This window comes from Narcine bancroftii, chromosome 1 (genome assembly GCF_036971445.1).
Source record: "Narcine bancroftii isolate sNarBan1 chromosome 1, sNarBan1.hap1, whole genome shotgun sequence".
NCBI classification, from domain to species: Eukaryota; Metazoa; Chordata; class Chondrichthyes; order Torpediniformes; family Narcinidae; genus Narcine; species Narcine bancroftii.
The window spans coordinates 235,328,560-235,345,125 of NC_091469.1; the positions used below are offsets into that span (position 1 = coordinate 235,328,560).

General features: G+C 43.4%; 1 protein-coding gene across 6 annotated transcripts in view; it reads right to left on the minus strand.

The window, feature by feature from the left end:
* LOC138740463 (GRAM domain-containing protein 2B) overlaps window positions 1-16,566 on the minus strand; it is an 85,984-nt gene that overhangs the window by 32,836 nt on the left and 36,582 nt on the right. For all 6 annotated transcript variants that reach the window (XM_069893161.1, XM_069893167.1, XM_069893128.1 and 3 more), the window contains 3 exons: window positions 13,451-13,579; window positions 4,349-4,427; window positions 396-465 (listed from right to left, as the gene is read on the minus strand). In XM_069893161.1, the coding sequence (XP_069749262.1) occupies window positions 396-465; window positions 4,349-4,427; window positions 13,451-13,579 (278 nt within the window). The remainder of the gene's footprint in view (window positions 1-395; window positions 466-4,348; window positions 4,428-13,450; window positions 13,580-16,566) is intronic.

Consider the following 16,566-nt stretch of genomic DNA (forward strand, 5'->3'; position numbering starts at 1 on the left):
AAGCAGGAGATGCTGTCCAATTGTGGAAGCATATACTACAAACCAGGCTTTACAGAAAAGACAGACAATTGTCATTATTCACAATTCAATCTTCTTTGACTCTCCACCAAGACAAAATGGGGTAGAGATTGCTCTTTTGTTGTCATTTAGTGCATGTTTCCCATGTACAATGTTAAAATTCAGTTCCATCATTGCCCATGCACCAAATTGTCATAATTGCATTTCAACACATGCTTTATTATATTGCACATTTACGACATACAGGGAGCAACAAGCCCACTCAGTCAAATTCATTTAGGATGATGGAGCAGGATTTGCACAGTTTCCATTGATTAAATGCATTGGGCTCATTTAGAACGTCAACCTTGTGAGAAACAGTAAGTTGACCTGCTTACTTTGTTTTAGCGATTCATCCTTTTCAACATTTTTAAAGATCTTGTGATAAGTTGCATTCGTCTTTGAAGGCTGGAGAAAAATTAATGAAATCAAAAATGAGTAAATAATCACGTTCCTCTACAATACGAATAGCTGGAGAGAAATATATATGTGAAAGCAAGAGAGAGTCCATAAAACAATAGCCAAACACTACCCTGAATTTTGTCAATAACACAAGTGATTTGCTTTGTGCAATTTGGAGCTTCTTAAATGTACTTCAGTTACAGACTTGGGGAACAATTTTCCAACGGGCAGTAGAGGTACACAATCCTTTATCCGGAACCCTTGGGGGACAGTGTCCCAAATCTCTCCTGATTTCGGAAAGCCAGATTTAAGCCCCAATTGTGCTGCCGTATCCACTCCCACCCCCTTCCAGTTGCCCTGCTGTCTCCCCCACCGCCCCCCGAGCCCGACTCCTCATGCTGCCGGTCCCTCCCTCGCCTGCCTGACTTGCGCTGCCATCTCTCTCCCCACTTGCCGAAGTTTTGAGCTTTCTGGAGTTTAGATGTCCGGATAAAGGATGGTGTATCTGTAGTGATTATTTTATAAATTCAGTTATTTGTAGTTCAGAACCCAGGATAGTAATCACAAATGAATCAATACATCGAAGCAGAAAATGTTCAATTCTGAAAATATGTCCAGAGGACCCCAAACCCCAGCAGCAATAAATATGCACCATGACAAAGGGTTTCTTAAACAAAAGTTCCTTTTAATAATCTTTGAATATGAAAATAGAATCAAACTTTTACTTATCTCTCTTGACTCGCTTAACCCCCTTCTAATTCTAAGTGCAGGTGTGTAAGTTCAGCAAAGTTCTTTGGTTCACAGTCCAATCTCACTGGTTGCAGGCAATTCTTGTACTGTGCACAGAAGTTAACATTAATAACGTTCGCCAGGCTTTGGTGCTTAACAGGTAAATGGTTACCACTCAGGAGGGTTCTTGTTGGTTTTCAGAGAGAGTTTTCTTGTTCCAGGACAGCCACTCCAGTGTCATGCTGATGAAACTTTCCCCCTTTCAGGGTTCTCCAGATGATAACCTCTTTCCTTCAGGTCACCAGACTTCCTTTCTGTTTCTCCTATTCCAAGGGAAACACCAGACAGCCAGTCTTTCCTTTGACCAGGTAGTCTTCCAAAGCTTGCCAGCTTGTCCCTCTGGAACCAAAGTCTCCTCTCTTTCACTCACTCCCTCTCTGAGAGCAAAGTTGTTCTGCCTCTGCCTGCAAAGATCACCTGCTCTTCCAGACAGCAAACTGTTTTTCAGACAAAGCTGGTGCTATGTTGCTACATTGTTCTTTCTTTCTTTGGCTTGGCTTCGCGGATGAAGATTTATGGAGGGGTATGTCCACGTCTGCTGCAGGCTCGTTGGTGACTGACAAGTCCGATGCGGGACAGGCAGGCACGGTTGCAGTGGTTGCAAGGGAAAATTGGATGCTTGGGGTTGGGTGTTGGGTTTTTCCTCCTTTGCCTTTTGTCAGTGAGGTGGGCTCTGCGGTCTTCTTCAAAGGAGGTTGCTGCCCGCCGAACTGTGAGGCGCCAAGATGCACGGTTGGAGGCGATATCAGTCCACTGGCAGTGGTGCGGCAGGCACCAAGAGATTTCTTTAAGCAGTCCTTGTACCTCTTCTTTGGTGCACTTCTGTCTCGGTGGCCAGTGGAGAGCTCACCATAGAACACGATCTTGGGACGGCGATGGTCCTCCATTCTGGAGACGTGACCCACCCAGCGCAGTTGGGTCTTCAGCAGCATGGATTCGATGCTTGCGGACTGTGCCAGCTTGAGTACTTCGATGTTGGTTATGAAGTCATTCCAATGAATGTTGAGGATGGAGCGGAGACAGCGCTGATGGAAGCATTCTAGGAGCCGTAGGTGATGACGGTAGAGGACCCATGATTCGGAGCCGAACAGGAGCGTGGGTATGACAACGGCTCTGTAAACGCTGATCTTTGTGTGTTTCTTCAGGTGGTTGTTTTTCCAGACTCTTTTGTGTAATCTTCCAAAGGCACTATTTGCCTTGGCGAGTCTGTAGTCTATCTCTTTGTCGATCCTTGGATCAGATGAAATGGTGCAGCTGAGGTAGGTAAACTGGTTGACCGTTTTGAGTTCTGTGTGCCCGATGGAGATGTGGGGGAGCTGGCTGATGGAGGACCTTGGTTTTCTTCAGGCTGACTCCATTGACAGCGACGTGAAGCAAGGCTGCGTCCTCGCACCAACCCTCTTTACTATCTTCTTCAGCATGATGCTGAAACAAGTCATGAAAGACTTCAACAATGAAGACGCTGTTTACATCCGGTACCGCATGGATGACAGTCTCTTCAATCTGAGGCGCCTGCAAGCTCACACCAAGACACAAGAGCAACTTGTCTGTGAACTACTCTTTGTAGACGATGCCGCTTTAGTTGCCCATTCAGAGCCAGCTCTCCAGCGCATGACGTCCTGCTACATTGTTGCCTCTTGTAAATAGCAGTCCATCATGAGTCTGTGAGCACCCTGCAAAAATTCAATTTTAAAGTGTTTGTGTGTGACCTGGTCTAACAAATCTTCCCCAATTTATCTCCCAAACACCTCTATATACTCTGTCATAGTTACAAGCAAACTGGCCTTGATGTTTGATAACAAAAGGACAAACTTTGGAGGCCATTATATATTCAAAATACATCTTCCTAGCGTGTGATCAAGTGGATTCCAGGAAATTTATTTCAGAAATAAGGAGTGCCTGGCAATTTCTTCTGATGGTGTAATATTGCATCTGTTTTATTACATAAAATCTTGAACTCTGGTTCACCGTAGATCTCTGGTGCTGGCTGCATAGAATCAGAGTCAAACAGCAGAGTACAGGCTCTTCGGCCCATCTAGTCCATGCCAACAATTTTGCATCCTCGGTTAATCCCATTTGCCTGCATTTGGTTTATGGCCCTCCCAAGTATAAATCTGACAAAATGTTTTGTGAATGCTGTGATTGTGCTTCTACTTTCCTCTGTGGCTTAGATATGGACCACCGACCCTGTGGGGAAATAAAAATGCCCCTCAGGAACTTACTAAATCCTTCAGCTCTCACCTTAACCCTATGCCCTCAGTTCTAGAATCATTTACCCTGGGACAGATGGTGAGCATTCACTTTTTCATGCCCCTCATGATTTTGTAAACCTCAAGATCACCCCTTCACTCTAGTGAATAAAGTGCCTGAGCCTGTTCAACCTCTCCCTACAACTTAATCACTCCAGACCTGGCAACATCCTTGTGAATCTCTTCTGTGGCCCTTACAATATATTAAGGTCCTTAATAGAGGTGGACAAGCAAAATTGTTCTCAGCCTGCATGAGCTTCGTGGATCACATTCGATGACCTGAAAATATGAATTGTGAAGCACAAACCATTTGTGACCACAGGTAAATTTACTCCTGCCTCTACCGTCATGTAGTTGGATGGCACCATACTTTTTTTTGGAGAAGGAAAAAGACCAGCTCTTTATTATCAACCTGTTGCATGTGTTTGAAAATTCACCATTGTTAGAACAAACTAAATTTCACTGAAAAAATAATACCGACATCTAGATGGAGTGTATACAACAAAAATCCTTCAATAGAAAAATATTCAGATCACACAGAGATCTGCCTAAAAGTATTACCACAGCAACATAATATTCAGATTTGAAATGATAAATAAAATCTCTTCCATGTGCATTTTACTCTCTGGGTTTCATTATTTCTGGAAGCATGTGTGAAACAGACTACATTCAATTAAAAAAGGTAGCTTCAAATGAGGGATTTAAAAATATCCAGCTAATTAAGATCTATCACATTAAATATCGGCATTGAAAAGGAACTACTAGCTCTATTCCAACCAAAATGCCAAATAGAATTATCTGCAACACCTGGAAAGACAAACAAAATATTATAGTAGAGTAAAAATACTTACATTGGAACTTTTTTTTCTTTCAAGTTTTGCTTCATAGTCCATAGGACTGGATGTAAAACCTGCATCATAAGTTTTCGATCTGCAAAAATACAAGTTTTAAATTATTTCTAAGCTGATTAGCATTTACACAAGTCTACCCAAACTAAATAAACAATCTTCTAGTCCTGAAGTTGAAATGACAGTGTACAAACAGAAGGACCTTGAGATGCAAGTCCATGGTTGGCTGAAAGTGAAGAAAGAGGTAGATAGGGTAACCAAAGCAGCACATGACATGCTTGCTTTTTACAGGTCGAGGCATTGAGTTGGAATTGAAGTCACACACAAACATTTTAAAATTGAATTTTTGCAGGGTGCTCATGCTGTAGGTGTACAAAATACTGGGTTGACCACATTTACTGTCTATAGTTCTGGTTGCCACATTACAAGAGGAACTTGATAGAATAAAAGAGATTCAGTGGGATGTTGCCTGGAATGGAATGCAGTAGTTATGAAAGAAATTGGATAGAATGGATTTATTCTCACTGGAATAGAGGGGCTGAGGGGGGATATCTTAAAAAATGATTTCTAACACTATGAGGACATTGATAGGGTAGTGATTATCTGGAACAAGGTGTCACAGGAAACAGTAGAAGCAGATACAATTACAATGTTTAAAATGCTTTCAGTGATTTATTTAGTCTGGAAAGGTGTGGAGAGATATGGGCCTAATGCAGGCAAATGGGATTAGTTTAGACAGGCATCACCATTAACATGGGTAAATGGGCCAGTTTCTAGGTTGTACAATTGTACGATAAACGACAGTGGTCTGCTTAGCAATAAATATAAAGTCTGTTGCTATAAAGGCACTCAGTTTAGCAAATCTTTGCTGGAGAATATGCTATTCACCCATGGAACCAAATCTCAGAGCAATCCAAGCCTTTTGAAACCTTGCTGAAAATAAACAGAGGAAATGTTAGAAGGATATTGATGGGTTAAATGATGCAAATAATGGGTCAGTTATAATGATGAAACTGTCAGTAGCATGCATGTTCTTTTGCAAAATAATGGCAATTTCTGGTGAAAGCACAAGCAGTTAAACACAGGAATTCAGAAGCAGCCATCAGTCATAATGCACTCTCTACAAATACATCCAATATAGAATCAATTCTTTAATTTAATTCCTTTTTGCATATTTTTACTAATTCTGATGGTATCAAAGTTGTTACAAGTTTAAACACACGCCATGATTTTTAAATATGTGCAATGCCTAGTCTTCATCTTCATCCAATGTGCAATGCCTAGTCTTCATCCTCATCCAATGTGCAATGCTTAGTCTTTATCTTCATCCAATGTGCAATGCCTAGTCTTTATCTTCATCCAATGTGCAATGCCTAGTCTTTATCTTCATCCAATGTGCAATGCCTAGTCTTTATCTTGCTTCAAAATGATTAAAACAGGAATTACAATCAGTGTTTTATTTCCTGCTTTGCAGTCTTAGTTTTCTTCAACCCAACTGGCTGTAAATCTTTGATTTCACTGTTTTGTATGACCAATCCTATTGATAGCACCAGCCTAAATTCATGTCAGAATAGAAAAAGTGTCTCTGGGGCAAATTTGAATGGACAGACAGTTATAGGAATGGATAGGGGGAACATATAACATTATGAAGGGATGATTTAAGTAGCAGTATAATTAGAAAATCTTCCACCCCTTCTTCTGTAACTATGAGTATTGTATTTTAAAAAAAAACGCATATAACATGCACATTATATGCATATTTTGCAAACCAGGTACATCCCCTCCACTGTGTGTATGTGGGTGGGTTATGGGCCCAGAGGACCCCAAAACCCAGCAGCAATAGATATTCACCAAGACAAATGGTTACTTAAACAAAAGTTGCTTTTAATTATCTTTAAACATGAAAACAGGATCAAACTTTAACTTATTACTATCAACTTAACCTAACAACCCACTTCTAATTCTAAGTGCACATGTATGTAATGTGTGCATTGAGTTCAGAAAAGTTCTTTGATTCACAGTCCAATCTCACTTCTCACTCCTCCAAGTTTACTGGTATCAGCAAATTCTTATACTGTGCACAGAATTTAACATTCATGAATTTTCACCAGGCTCTGGTGGAAACAGTTAAATGGTTACTGCTCAGGAAGGTTCTTAGTTTTCAGAGAGATTCATTGCTTGTTGGACACAAACTGATTTACTTCCATCAGTTACTTCAGTGTCTTGCCGAAGAAACTTGCCCCATCAGGGTTTTCCAAACGATAACCTCTTCTTCTGCAGGTCACCACAGAGTTCCTTTTTGTTTCCTTTATTTCAGGTGAAACACTTTTGCCAGTCATTTCCTCTTGTATGGACTACAAAGGTTTTAAACAAGCTGTCATTTTGCCATGCTGCGGAAACCAGTCTCTCTCTCTCTCTCTCACTCTCTCTGCTTGCAAAACCATATGACCTTCTTACAATAGCAAATTGCATCCAAGACAGATTGCAGCACCATTCTATTGCTTTCAAAACAATAATCATTACTCCACAGCATATTCAATTAACACCTACTTGTGAAGGCACTGGGAGTGTCTGGTTTGAGCAGAGCTCTTGCATGTTACACGAGATCTGTTTTAACCATATAACCGTTTACAGCACGGAAACAGGCCATGTCGGCCCTTCAAATCCGTACTGGTTCACTTGAACAACTCCACTAGCTCCTCCGCAAACTCCTGAGGAAGTAGAGGCTTTCTTCATGATGCCATTTATGCGTTGGTTCCAGGAAAGATCTTCCGAGATAGTGTGGTTGTGAAGTGTTTGTGTCTTATACACTACTCCTACAATCTATATCCTCCAAAAACATATCAATATACAATATAATATGATATAATCTATCACACTCTCCCCTACAATGGAATTTTAACTCCAGTTAAAATTCAGTTATAATGAAATTGACTTTAAAAGCACTGCAGTGATAATATACAACATATAACGTTATAACAATGTACCCTAATGTTGAGAGTTTATATTTCTTTACATGTTCAATTTTAACATCTTGACAAACAATCTACCATGACATTATATGTACCTTTGCATGATTAATTTGCAAATTATATTCTTGCAATATTAAACTCCAGTTTAACAATCTTCTGTTTTGTTCTTCATTTTATTCAAAAACACCAGAGGTTTGTGGTCAGTAAATATCACAACTGGTTCATGAGAGGTACCGAGATATACATCAAAATTCTGCAGAGCAAGTATTATAGACAACAGTTCCTTCTCAATAGTGGAATAGTTCCTTTGATGAATATTGAATTTTTTTTGAAAAGTAGGCACATGGATGGCCAATTTCATTATGTTTTTGTAAAACTGCACCTGCTTCCCCTGCTAAAGAAAATGGTCTGTCAAAATCAGGAGATTTTAAAAACAGGGTAATGGCATAGAATCTCCGTTAAAATTTCCAAAGTTGTCTGACAACTTTAGTTCATGCAAATTTCTCCACTTTCTTCAAAAGATTGGTTAAAGGAAGAGCAATTTCAGCAAAATTTCCTTGCCATTCCTAAAAACTTTCTCACTGCTTTCTTGCCATTGGAAACAGGAAATTGCATTCACTTTAGCATGAATAGGTGCAACTTTGCCATGACCAACTACATGACTCAAGTATGTCACAGTAGCATGTCCAAATTCACTTTTAGCTAAATTGAGAGTTAAGTTTGCTTTGGATAAACTTGCAAACAATTTGTTCAGTTCCCTCAGATGTTCTTCCCATGTGTCACTTTTTGCAAGAGCCCAATAAATTTCAGTGTTAACTACGCTCAACTAGGGTTTGTGTTCTTTCTGAGCTAACCTGCATGCAGCTAGAACCTCTCCTGTGCTATAGGCTCTGCAGAATCATAGCTTGTAGCAGCCAGCTACAGTGGTGACCCCTGACGGTTGTTAGGTCTGCTTTGTCCATGAATGAGTGAGACAAACACCAGACTGAGTCGAAATCAGGGTTCTTTGTTCTTTATTACCGGATTGTAACACTTGCAACTAACAAATGTTAGTCGGAGAATGCATTCTGCCGTTATCAGCAAAATGATGATTTTTTTATACCCTTGGATACGTGCTTAGAACATCATCATATCATTACTTGTCCAATGACTAAAACTGTTGCTATCCTTTCCCTGCTAGCTTCCTGCCTCTCAATCCATCAATGTCTCTCTTATCTTGTAAGTACAAGGATGCATTCACATCTTGTTACAGCCCTGCACAGGGTAACTCCTTACACATTCCCATCTCATGATGTTTTACCTAACAGGAGTACAAGGACACCTCCCCTTCTTGTTACAGCCCTGCACAGGGTAACTCCTTACACATTCCCATCTCATGATGTTTTACCTTACACGGTCCAGACAGCAATCTGGACCCAGCAATGGAGACAGACCTTGCAATTAACTTTGTGTCATTGAAGCTGCTGAACTTCTGGGCAATGCAGCCCAAAGTATGGTTCCAACAAATCAAGGCACAGATCGCCCTGAGGAAAATCACCTCTGATAACACCCTGATAATACCATGTGGTGGATGCCCTTGAATAAGCCACAGCCACCAAGATCACAGATTTCATGAAAAAGCCACCACGGAGGGCAAGTACAAAGCCATCCGAGAGCTATTGACCCTCATTTTTGGGCTGCCTGAGTGCAACCGTGCAGCTAGTCTACTGCATATGCACGGTTGGGGGATAGGGCCCCATCCGACCGAATGGGCAACATGCTCACCTTGTGTGATGGCCATGTCCCCTGCTCACTCTTAAAGGAACTGTTCTTGGAAAGGCTGCCACTATATGTCTGGACGATGGCCCAGGAAAACTACTTCAGCGATCTACGAAAGGTAGCAGAGAGGGTGGAGTCCCTGATAACCAAGAGGGGAAACAGTTTACGCACTCCATGAGATGTCCACGCCCATCAAAGACGATGTCGCCCCAGCAATGGAGCAAGTGGACAGGCTACGGCAACAACGACCCAACCGCCGACCAGCCACGAGGGCAACAGAGCGATACTGTTGTCATCATCAGTAGTGGTAGGTAGAGGCCTGTCAATGTCTCTCCCCTTGCACATTCCCGGGAAAAGCCAAAGCCAGCTGTCATTAATGGCTGCGACGGCTGGCTATCTGAACAACCTCCAACACACCCTATCTGGCTGCCGTTTTTTTAGTGGACACAAGGATGGAGATAAGCGTGCTCCCTTGACCAAAACTGATGTCCACAATGTCAAAACAGTCCAGCAATTAAAGGCCGCCAACAATTCGGACATACCAACATGACACTCGCACCGTCCCCCTCTGGTTTGGGAACAGCCATTTTAGAGCACCTTCACCCTAGCAGCAATTCGACAGCCACTCCTGGGCACAGATTTCCTACAAGCTAATTCGCTACTAGTGGACATTAAAGGCTGCAGATTAGTGCATACCACAACATTACAGACCCTCGAAATAAGGGGGAAGAAACCCATCACCTACATTCGGTGACGCCGGCTGACAATAAGTTTGCGCAAATCTTATCCGAATTTCCCACCATTATGATGCCATTATTGATGTCATCCAAGGCCAAGCATGGGGTAAGACACCATATTCTCACTACAGGCCTGCCCCTTCATTCCAGAGTGCGTCACCTCCCACCAGAAAAGCTCAGCCTCGCAAAGAAGGAGTTCCATAAAATGGAGGAGCTGGGCATCATGTGCCGCACTGACAGCCCCTGGCCTCCCCACTCCACATGGTCCCTAAAGCCACACGAGGGTGGAGGCCATGCGGGAACTACAGACGCCTCAATGAGGCCACAACACTGACTGCTACCCAGTACCCCACATTCAGGATTTCACTGCACATCGACAAGGGGCACAGATCTTTTCAAAGATTGATTTAATCCAAGGCTACCACCAAATCCTGGTCCACCCAGAGGACATCGTGTCATCCCATTTGGCTTATTTGAGTTTTTTTAAGGATGCCTTTTGGACTGAAAAATGCAGCCAAAATATTCCGATGAGTAATGGACACTGGGCAGGGACCTCACTTAGACGATATCCTAATTACCAGCCATGATTGGGCTGAGCATGCTACTCATTCAAGACTACTGTGTAATAGACTGAGTGAATATGGGCTGACTATCAATCCAGCTAAATGAGAGTTTGGAAACGAAGTAATCAACTTCCTGGGCCACGGCAATGACATACACGGTGCTAGGCCACTACCCGAAAAGACAGAGGCCATTAAATTTTTACCACAGCCTATGAAAGTTAAAGGCCTTCAGAAATTCACAGGGATGATTAATTTAAAAAAAAAAAAAATCATAGATTCATACCGGCAGCAGCCAACGTCAAGGTCACCTTTTCTCTCTAATGTTCAGGCACCCAAAAAGATCTCAAATGGAATGCAGAACCCTTCCAAAAAGGCTAAAAGGATGCTTTAGTAAATACCACAATTAGAGGCATCCTCAGAAATCAGTCAGAGAAGTATTGGAACAATTAATTGACGGACACTTGAGACCTCTAGCTCTCTTCAGTAAACACCTGCATCCAACCGAAATACAATACAGCACATTCTACAGGGAACTGCTGGCACTGTATCCGGCCATAAGACATTTTTGTTACTTCCTGGAAGGAAGGAGATTCAAAGTGTTTACTGACCACAAACCACTCATTTATGTTTTCAACAAGGCCTCGGACCCTTGATCAGCCAGACTACAGCATCACCTTTCTTATGTCTCAGAATTTACCACAGACATTAAACATACTGCTGGCAAGGTGAATATCATGGCAGATGTGCTGTCACACCCAAACGTGTTCGCTGTTCATACCACTCCAGGCATCGATTACAAGGCTCTGGCCGAGGCACAGTACCTCGATCCCGATGTTGCAGCCTACTGAATGGCTATAACCAGCCTCCACATCGAGGACATTCCCTTCGGTACAGGATACACAACTTTACTCTGCAACACCTCGACCGTTAAGCCCCGTCCCATTATCCCCACCACTTGGAGGAGACAGATATTCAAATCCATACAAAATTTATCCCATCCTGCCATCAAGACCATGGTCAAAATAGTGGCCAACTGCTAGGTCTGGCACTGCCTTCGTAAACAGGTCACCAATTGGGCCAGAACGTGCACACGTGCCAAACTTCAAAAGCCCAGACACACATTAAAGCCCCACTCCAAACCTTTGAACCTCTGCAGGGCAGGTTTAGCCATGCTCACATTGATATAGTGGGCTCCTTACCAGTCTCCCAAGGCGCTCGTTACCTACTCACTATGGTAGGCAGGTCTACCAGATGGCCAGAAGCCATTCCCCTACCCGAAATATCCACTGAAACATGTGCCAGGGCACTCAACACTTGGGTGGCATGTTTCAGGGTCCCTGAGCACCTTACCTCAGACCGGGGAGCCCAGTTCACCTCCAGTCTTTGGGTGGCCTTAGCAACAGCACTCAGGACACAGCTGCACCACACTACAGCCTACCATCCCCAGGTAAACGGCCTAATTGAGAGATTCCATAGGCACCTTAAAGCAGCCCTGATGGCCAGACTCACTGGGTTTTACCTCAGCTGTGAAAGAGGTGAATGTTAAATGTAGATGAATTCTGTAGAGCACACATGTCAAACTCAGGCCCGCGGGCCAAATTAATTATATTTGGCCCGCAAGATCATATCAAATATGTATTAGAGCTGGCCCGCTGGCCGCTGCGCCAGTATAGCACATGCACAGCTAATACTACAAATCCCAGAATGCTTTGCAAATGCATTGGCGCCGGCCCGTCAGCCCACTAATCGCCCTCACCTCCTCTCTTTACTTTCATTAGCACCTGCGACCTGTCGCCTAACTCACATGTAATAAACCCCTTACGAAAAATGGCCAAACCAAAGACAGAAAACAGGACCTTTCAAGACAGGTGGGAGGCAGACTATATGTTCATCATTTTAAAAGATAAACCTGTTTGTCATTGAAGCAAGTTGTTATTTTTTTGACTTGTTGGCTTGTGAAAAAAAAAATACATTTAAAAGGAGCTTAAAGGCTATAGAGAAATATTATTGATTGAACATTTTATTTCTCATTTGTTAATGCTTCTTCTGGAAACAGTTTAACCAAAACTATTATTAAACATTTATTTTAATAAGAAAAAGTTTAACATTACATATGTTGAAAGAAGAGAAAACATGTTGAAAATTTTCAATAAATATTTAGTTTGGCCCACGACTTAGTCCAAGTTTTTAATTTTGGCCCTCTGTGAATTTGAGTTTGACACCCCTGCTGTAGAGTTTCTGGAGTTGCAATCATCTAGCTCAATGGCTTGATGCGTCATAATGTCAATCGTCGAAGATAGAACAATCCTAACCCAGGGGATGGCTCTTTACAAATGTGAACACGTACAGTGTCTCAGTTTAGAGTGGTCAAGTGTGAACAGCAAAAACATCATTCCTATCGCAGAACACTGAACGGCCGATTTAGTAGGATGCAAGTGTGAAAGGGGATATTGTCTCTTTTAAATTCAATTAAGTAGACTATTCTAGTTCTTTTTGTTTTACAAATTTCCTGTTCAGCTGCAGCAAGTGAGAATTTTATATGTACTTTGTACAATAAACTCATTATCACTAAATTGACAAGTTGAATGACAAATACCAACACATTAAAATTTACACTAATCATTTCTGAAGTGCATTACAAAATTTAGTGTCAACATTTTATAAAATACAGTCAAGTTCTGCTCTTCAGCAAATCATACACTTGTGAGTCTCACTTAAATAAAATTCCTCTGTTTAGAATGTCTCATTTGAATTTTAATTATTCTTATTGAATAAGAACTTATCCATTGTCAATTGTATTCAATAGTAATCAAATTGATTGCACATAGTTCTGTTTGATGGCAGAACTCAGAAATTAACTCAAATTGCCATTCTGAAGATTTTTTGGTAGAGCAGATACATTTTTTGAATGAATGTGGGGGATGGTTGAGGGACAAGATTAAGGCTGCAAAAAAAAAACATTTCATGGAAGAACATTTCTCAACATAGATATTACAGAGAATTAAAATACTGAAAACAGTGAAGTGCTTTGTAAGTGTTATTTCTTATCAATGAAAACTGTCAAGTAGCTCTTACCTGGTTAGACTAGTTTTCTTGTTAGTTTCAAAGATTTCGGCATCCAGGTTCAGAGACTGTAACTGCTCATTAAGCAACTTGCCACTTTTCTTCGTCTTTTCTTCCATCCCTGCATTTTCTGGCTCAGAACTGCAGACAGATTATTAGATTACTGATCAGTCAAACATAAAAGAAAACATTCAACAAGAAGAAAAAAAGACAATCCAGTTCTCAGCAGGTTACCGTGGCAATTGTTATTGCACTGGCAAATTTTAATAAGGTTCACTATGCTGTGAGTTTCGGTTCACAACTATCCCTGCTATATAATGGTATCCATAGATTTCCTGAACAGTGGTGTGAGCCACAATACCGAGTTTTATACTGACATTTTAATTTCAATCTAAAGAGCCAACATCTGTGAGCTAGCTCCTGGCATGATGCCCAATAAATCTTGCTCCCTCATTTTAGAGGGAGACTGATAAATTAGTCTTGCATTGTATGAGACCCACACCACTGGTACAAGCTTTGATATATGGCTCTATTTCTAACAGCTGCAACTGGAAAGTTATATCCAAAATTAAAACCAGCACATTTTCCAACAATGATCGCTAGATAATGATCAAGAATGGGATCCCTTGGTGACTTTGCTTTCCTTACACCAGATGTGTTGGGAAGACATGCAAGACACCACAACATGATCCTGGCTGAAAGCAGCAAATTCAGCACAGACAGCTCTTCTAGTTCCAACTTTTATATGTAATTATATGCTGCTAATAGATGTAAAAGTAGAAACTACAGATTTCTCACTGGTTCCCATCAGACAAGTTGCCTTGTCAGCTTTCACACTTTCCGTCGGAAATATAGTCAATTGGTTTACTGCATTCTTGATGTTCAGCAGCTCCAAATCCACATTTAAAACCGACTTAAGACCCAACATTTTTAAATCACTCAAGCGTACAATCGACAGCAGATCACTTCAGTCTGATCACAGCATCCATAATGGGAAACTACAATTCAGTTTACATTTCAACTGGAGAAAAAGATAAAGACAAATAAAAGTAGTGTGGCGGCACACATCCTAATGGCGACCCAGCCCCGCGTGTATCGCCACGTGGCGGGGCAGCCATAGGAAGATGGCATCTTCAGGGGTTCTCCCTGACTCTAGCCTCCCTTCCAGTGCGCGCCCTTGGGCAGTGATTATGACGTTACCACACATGTGGTGGCTGAGCCCATGCTGTGATGACTGTGCTTTCTCCAGCTGCACAGAGCGCCACAGTGGTGACCCCGATGGGCCCAGACGTCTTTCTGGACCCAATTAATGATACACACAGCTGAGGTAAACGCTGTAGCCCTCAAGCTTCCCCCTTTCTGGTCCCATCACCCACGATTGTGGTTCGGGTAGGCAGAGGCACAATTCCACCTGCACAACATCTCAGCCGATGCTACGAACTCCTACCACGTCGTGGGCGCGCTGGATCAGGAGACGGCGGCGAGGGTGGACGACCTCATACATCGACCACCAGCAGAGGGTAAATATATCGCCCTCAAAAAACCTGCTCCTGGGGAAGTTTGGCCTTACCCCCTAGCAGCGTGCTTCCAGGCTCTTACACCTGGACGGGTTGGGTGACCGCAGCCCTTCAGCCCTGATGGACGAGATGCTGGCTCTGACGGAGGATCACGAGCCGTGTTTCCTCTTCCACCAGATTTTCATGGAACAAATGCCAGACAATATCCAGCTACATTTGTCTGAAGAGGACTTCACTGACCCCTGTAAGGCCGCAGCCCGGGCAGATGCCCTCTGGTGCACAAAGTGGGAAAATGAGGCAGCCCTCAGCCAGGTTTCCAAACCGGACCCTATCGACTGCAGGCTGCCCCAAAGCACAAGCCAGAAGAAACCCAGTCAACATGGTGCTTTTACCACCAGCGCTGGGGAGCATAAGCCCGTAAGTGCCACCAACTCTGCAATTTTCAGGGAAACGACCAGGCCAGCCGCCATTGATGGCTGCAATAGTTGGCCAGATGAACAGCCTCCTTCATGTCACAGACACAGGCTGCCAGTTCCTGGTGGACACAGGGGCCGAGCTGAGTGTCCTGCCCCCTACAGTGCTGGAGACACGTATCCCATCTCCTAGTCCAACACTGCAGGCGGCCAACAGCTCTGCAATCAAGACCTATTGCACCCGTGGAGCACAGATACAGATCGGGGAAGAAAAATTCACTTGGAGGTTCGTGCTGGCCTCGGTGGGCACCGCGCTGTTGGGGGCCGACTTCCTGAGGGCTCATGGCTTGCTGGTGGACGTGAGAGGCAGGAAGCTGCTCAATGCCCGCACTTTTCACTCAGTCCGACTGGGCGTGGCGGACGACAACAGGCCCAGAATTGCCGCAGTAGCCACCGCCAGGGACGAGTACACTGAGATTCTCAGTGAGTTTCCCGTCATCTTGGAGCCACGCTTTGACATCACTTTCCCCTGACATGGGAGTATTCCACCACATCGCCATACAAGGCCCCCCCATTGCACGCCAGAGCCAAATGGCTGCCACCAGCAAAATTGAATCAGGTGAAGAAGGAATTCTCCAGGATCCAGGAGTTAGGCATCGTTCGGCGGTCGGACAGTGCCTGGGCAATGCCTCTACACATGGTACCGAAATCATCTGGTGGATGGAGGCCCTGCGGAGACCACAGGCAGTTAAATGACACCACGACTCCAGACAGGTACTCGGTCCCCCATATCCAGGACTTCGCAACCAACTTTCACAGCGCGCAGTTCATTTCTAAGGTCAACTTAGTGCGGAAATACCACCAGATCCCATTTCAACCCGACGACGTTGGGAAGACCGCTATTATCACCCCTTTCAGCCTATTTGAGTTCCTCCGGATGCTGTTCGGGTTGAAGAACGCGGCTCAGATGTTCCAGCGCCTCATGGATGCGGTGCGTAGGGATTTGGACTGTCTTTAACTACCTGGATGACATTCTGGTCACCAGCCGCAGCAGCGAAGAGCACAAGGCCCATCCCCGTACCCTGTTCGCCTGGCTGGCAGAGTTCGGCCTCACGGTCAACAAGGCCAAATGCCAGTTCGGGAAACAAACATTGCAGTTCCTGGGGCACACCATCTCAGCGTCTGGCGCAGCTCCGGC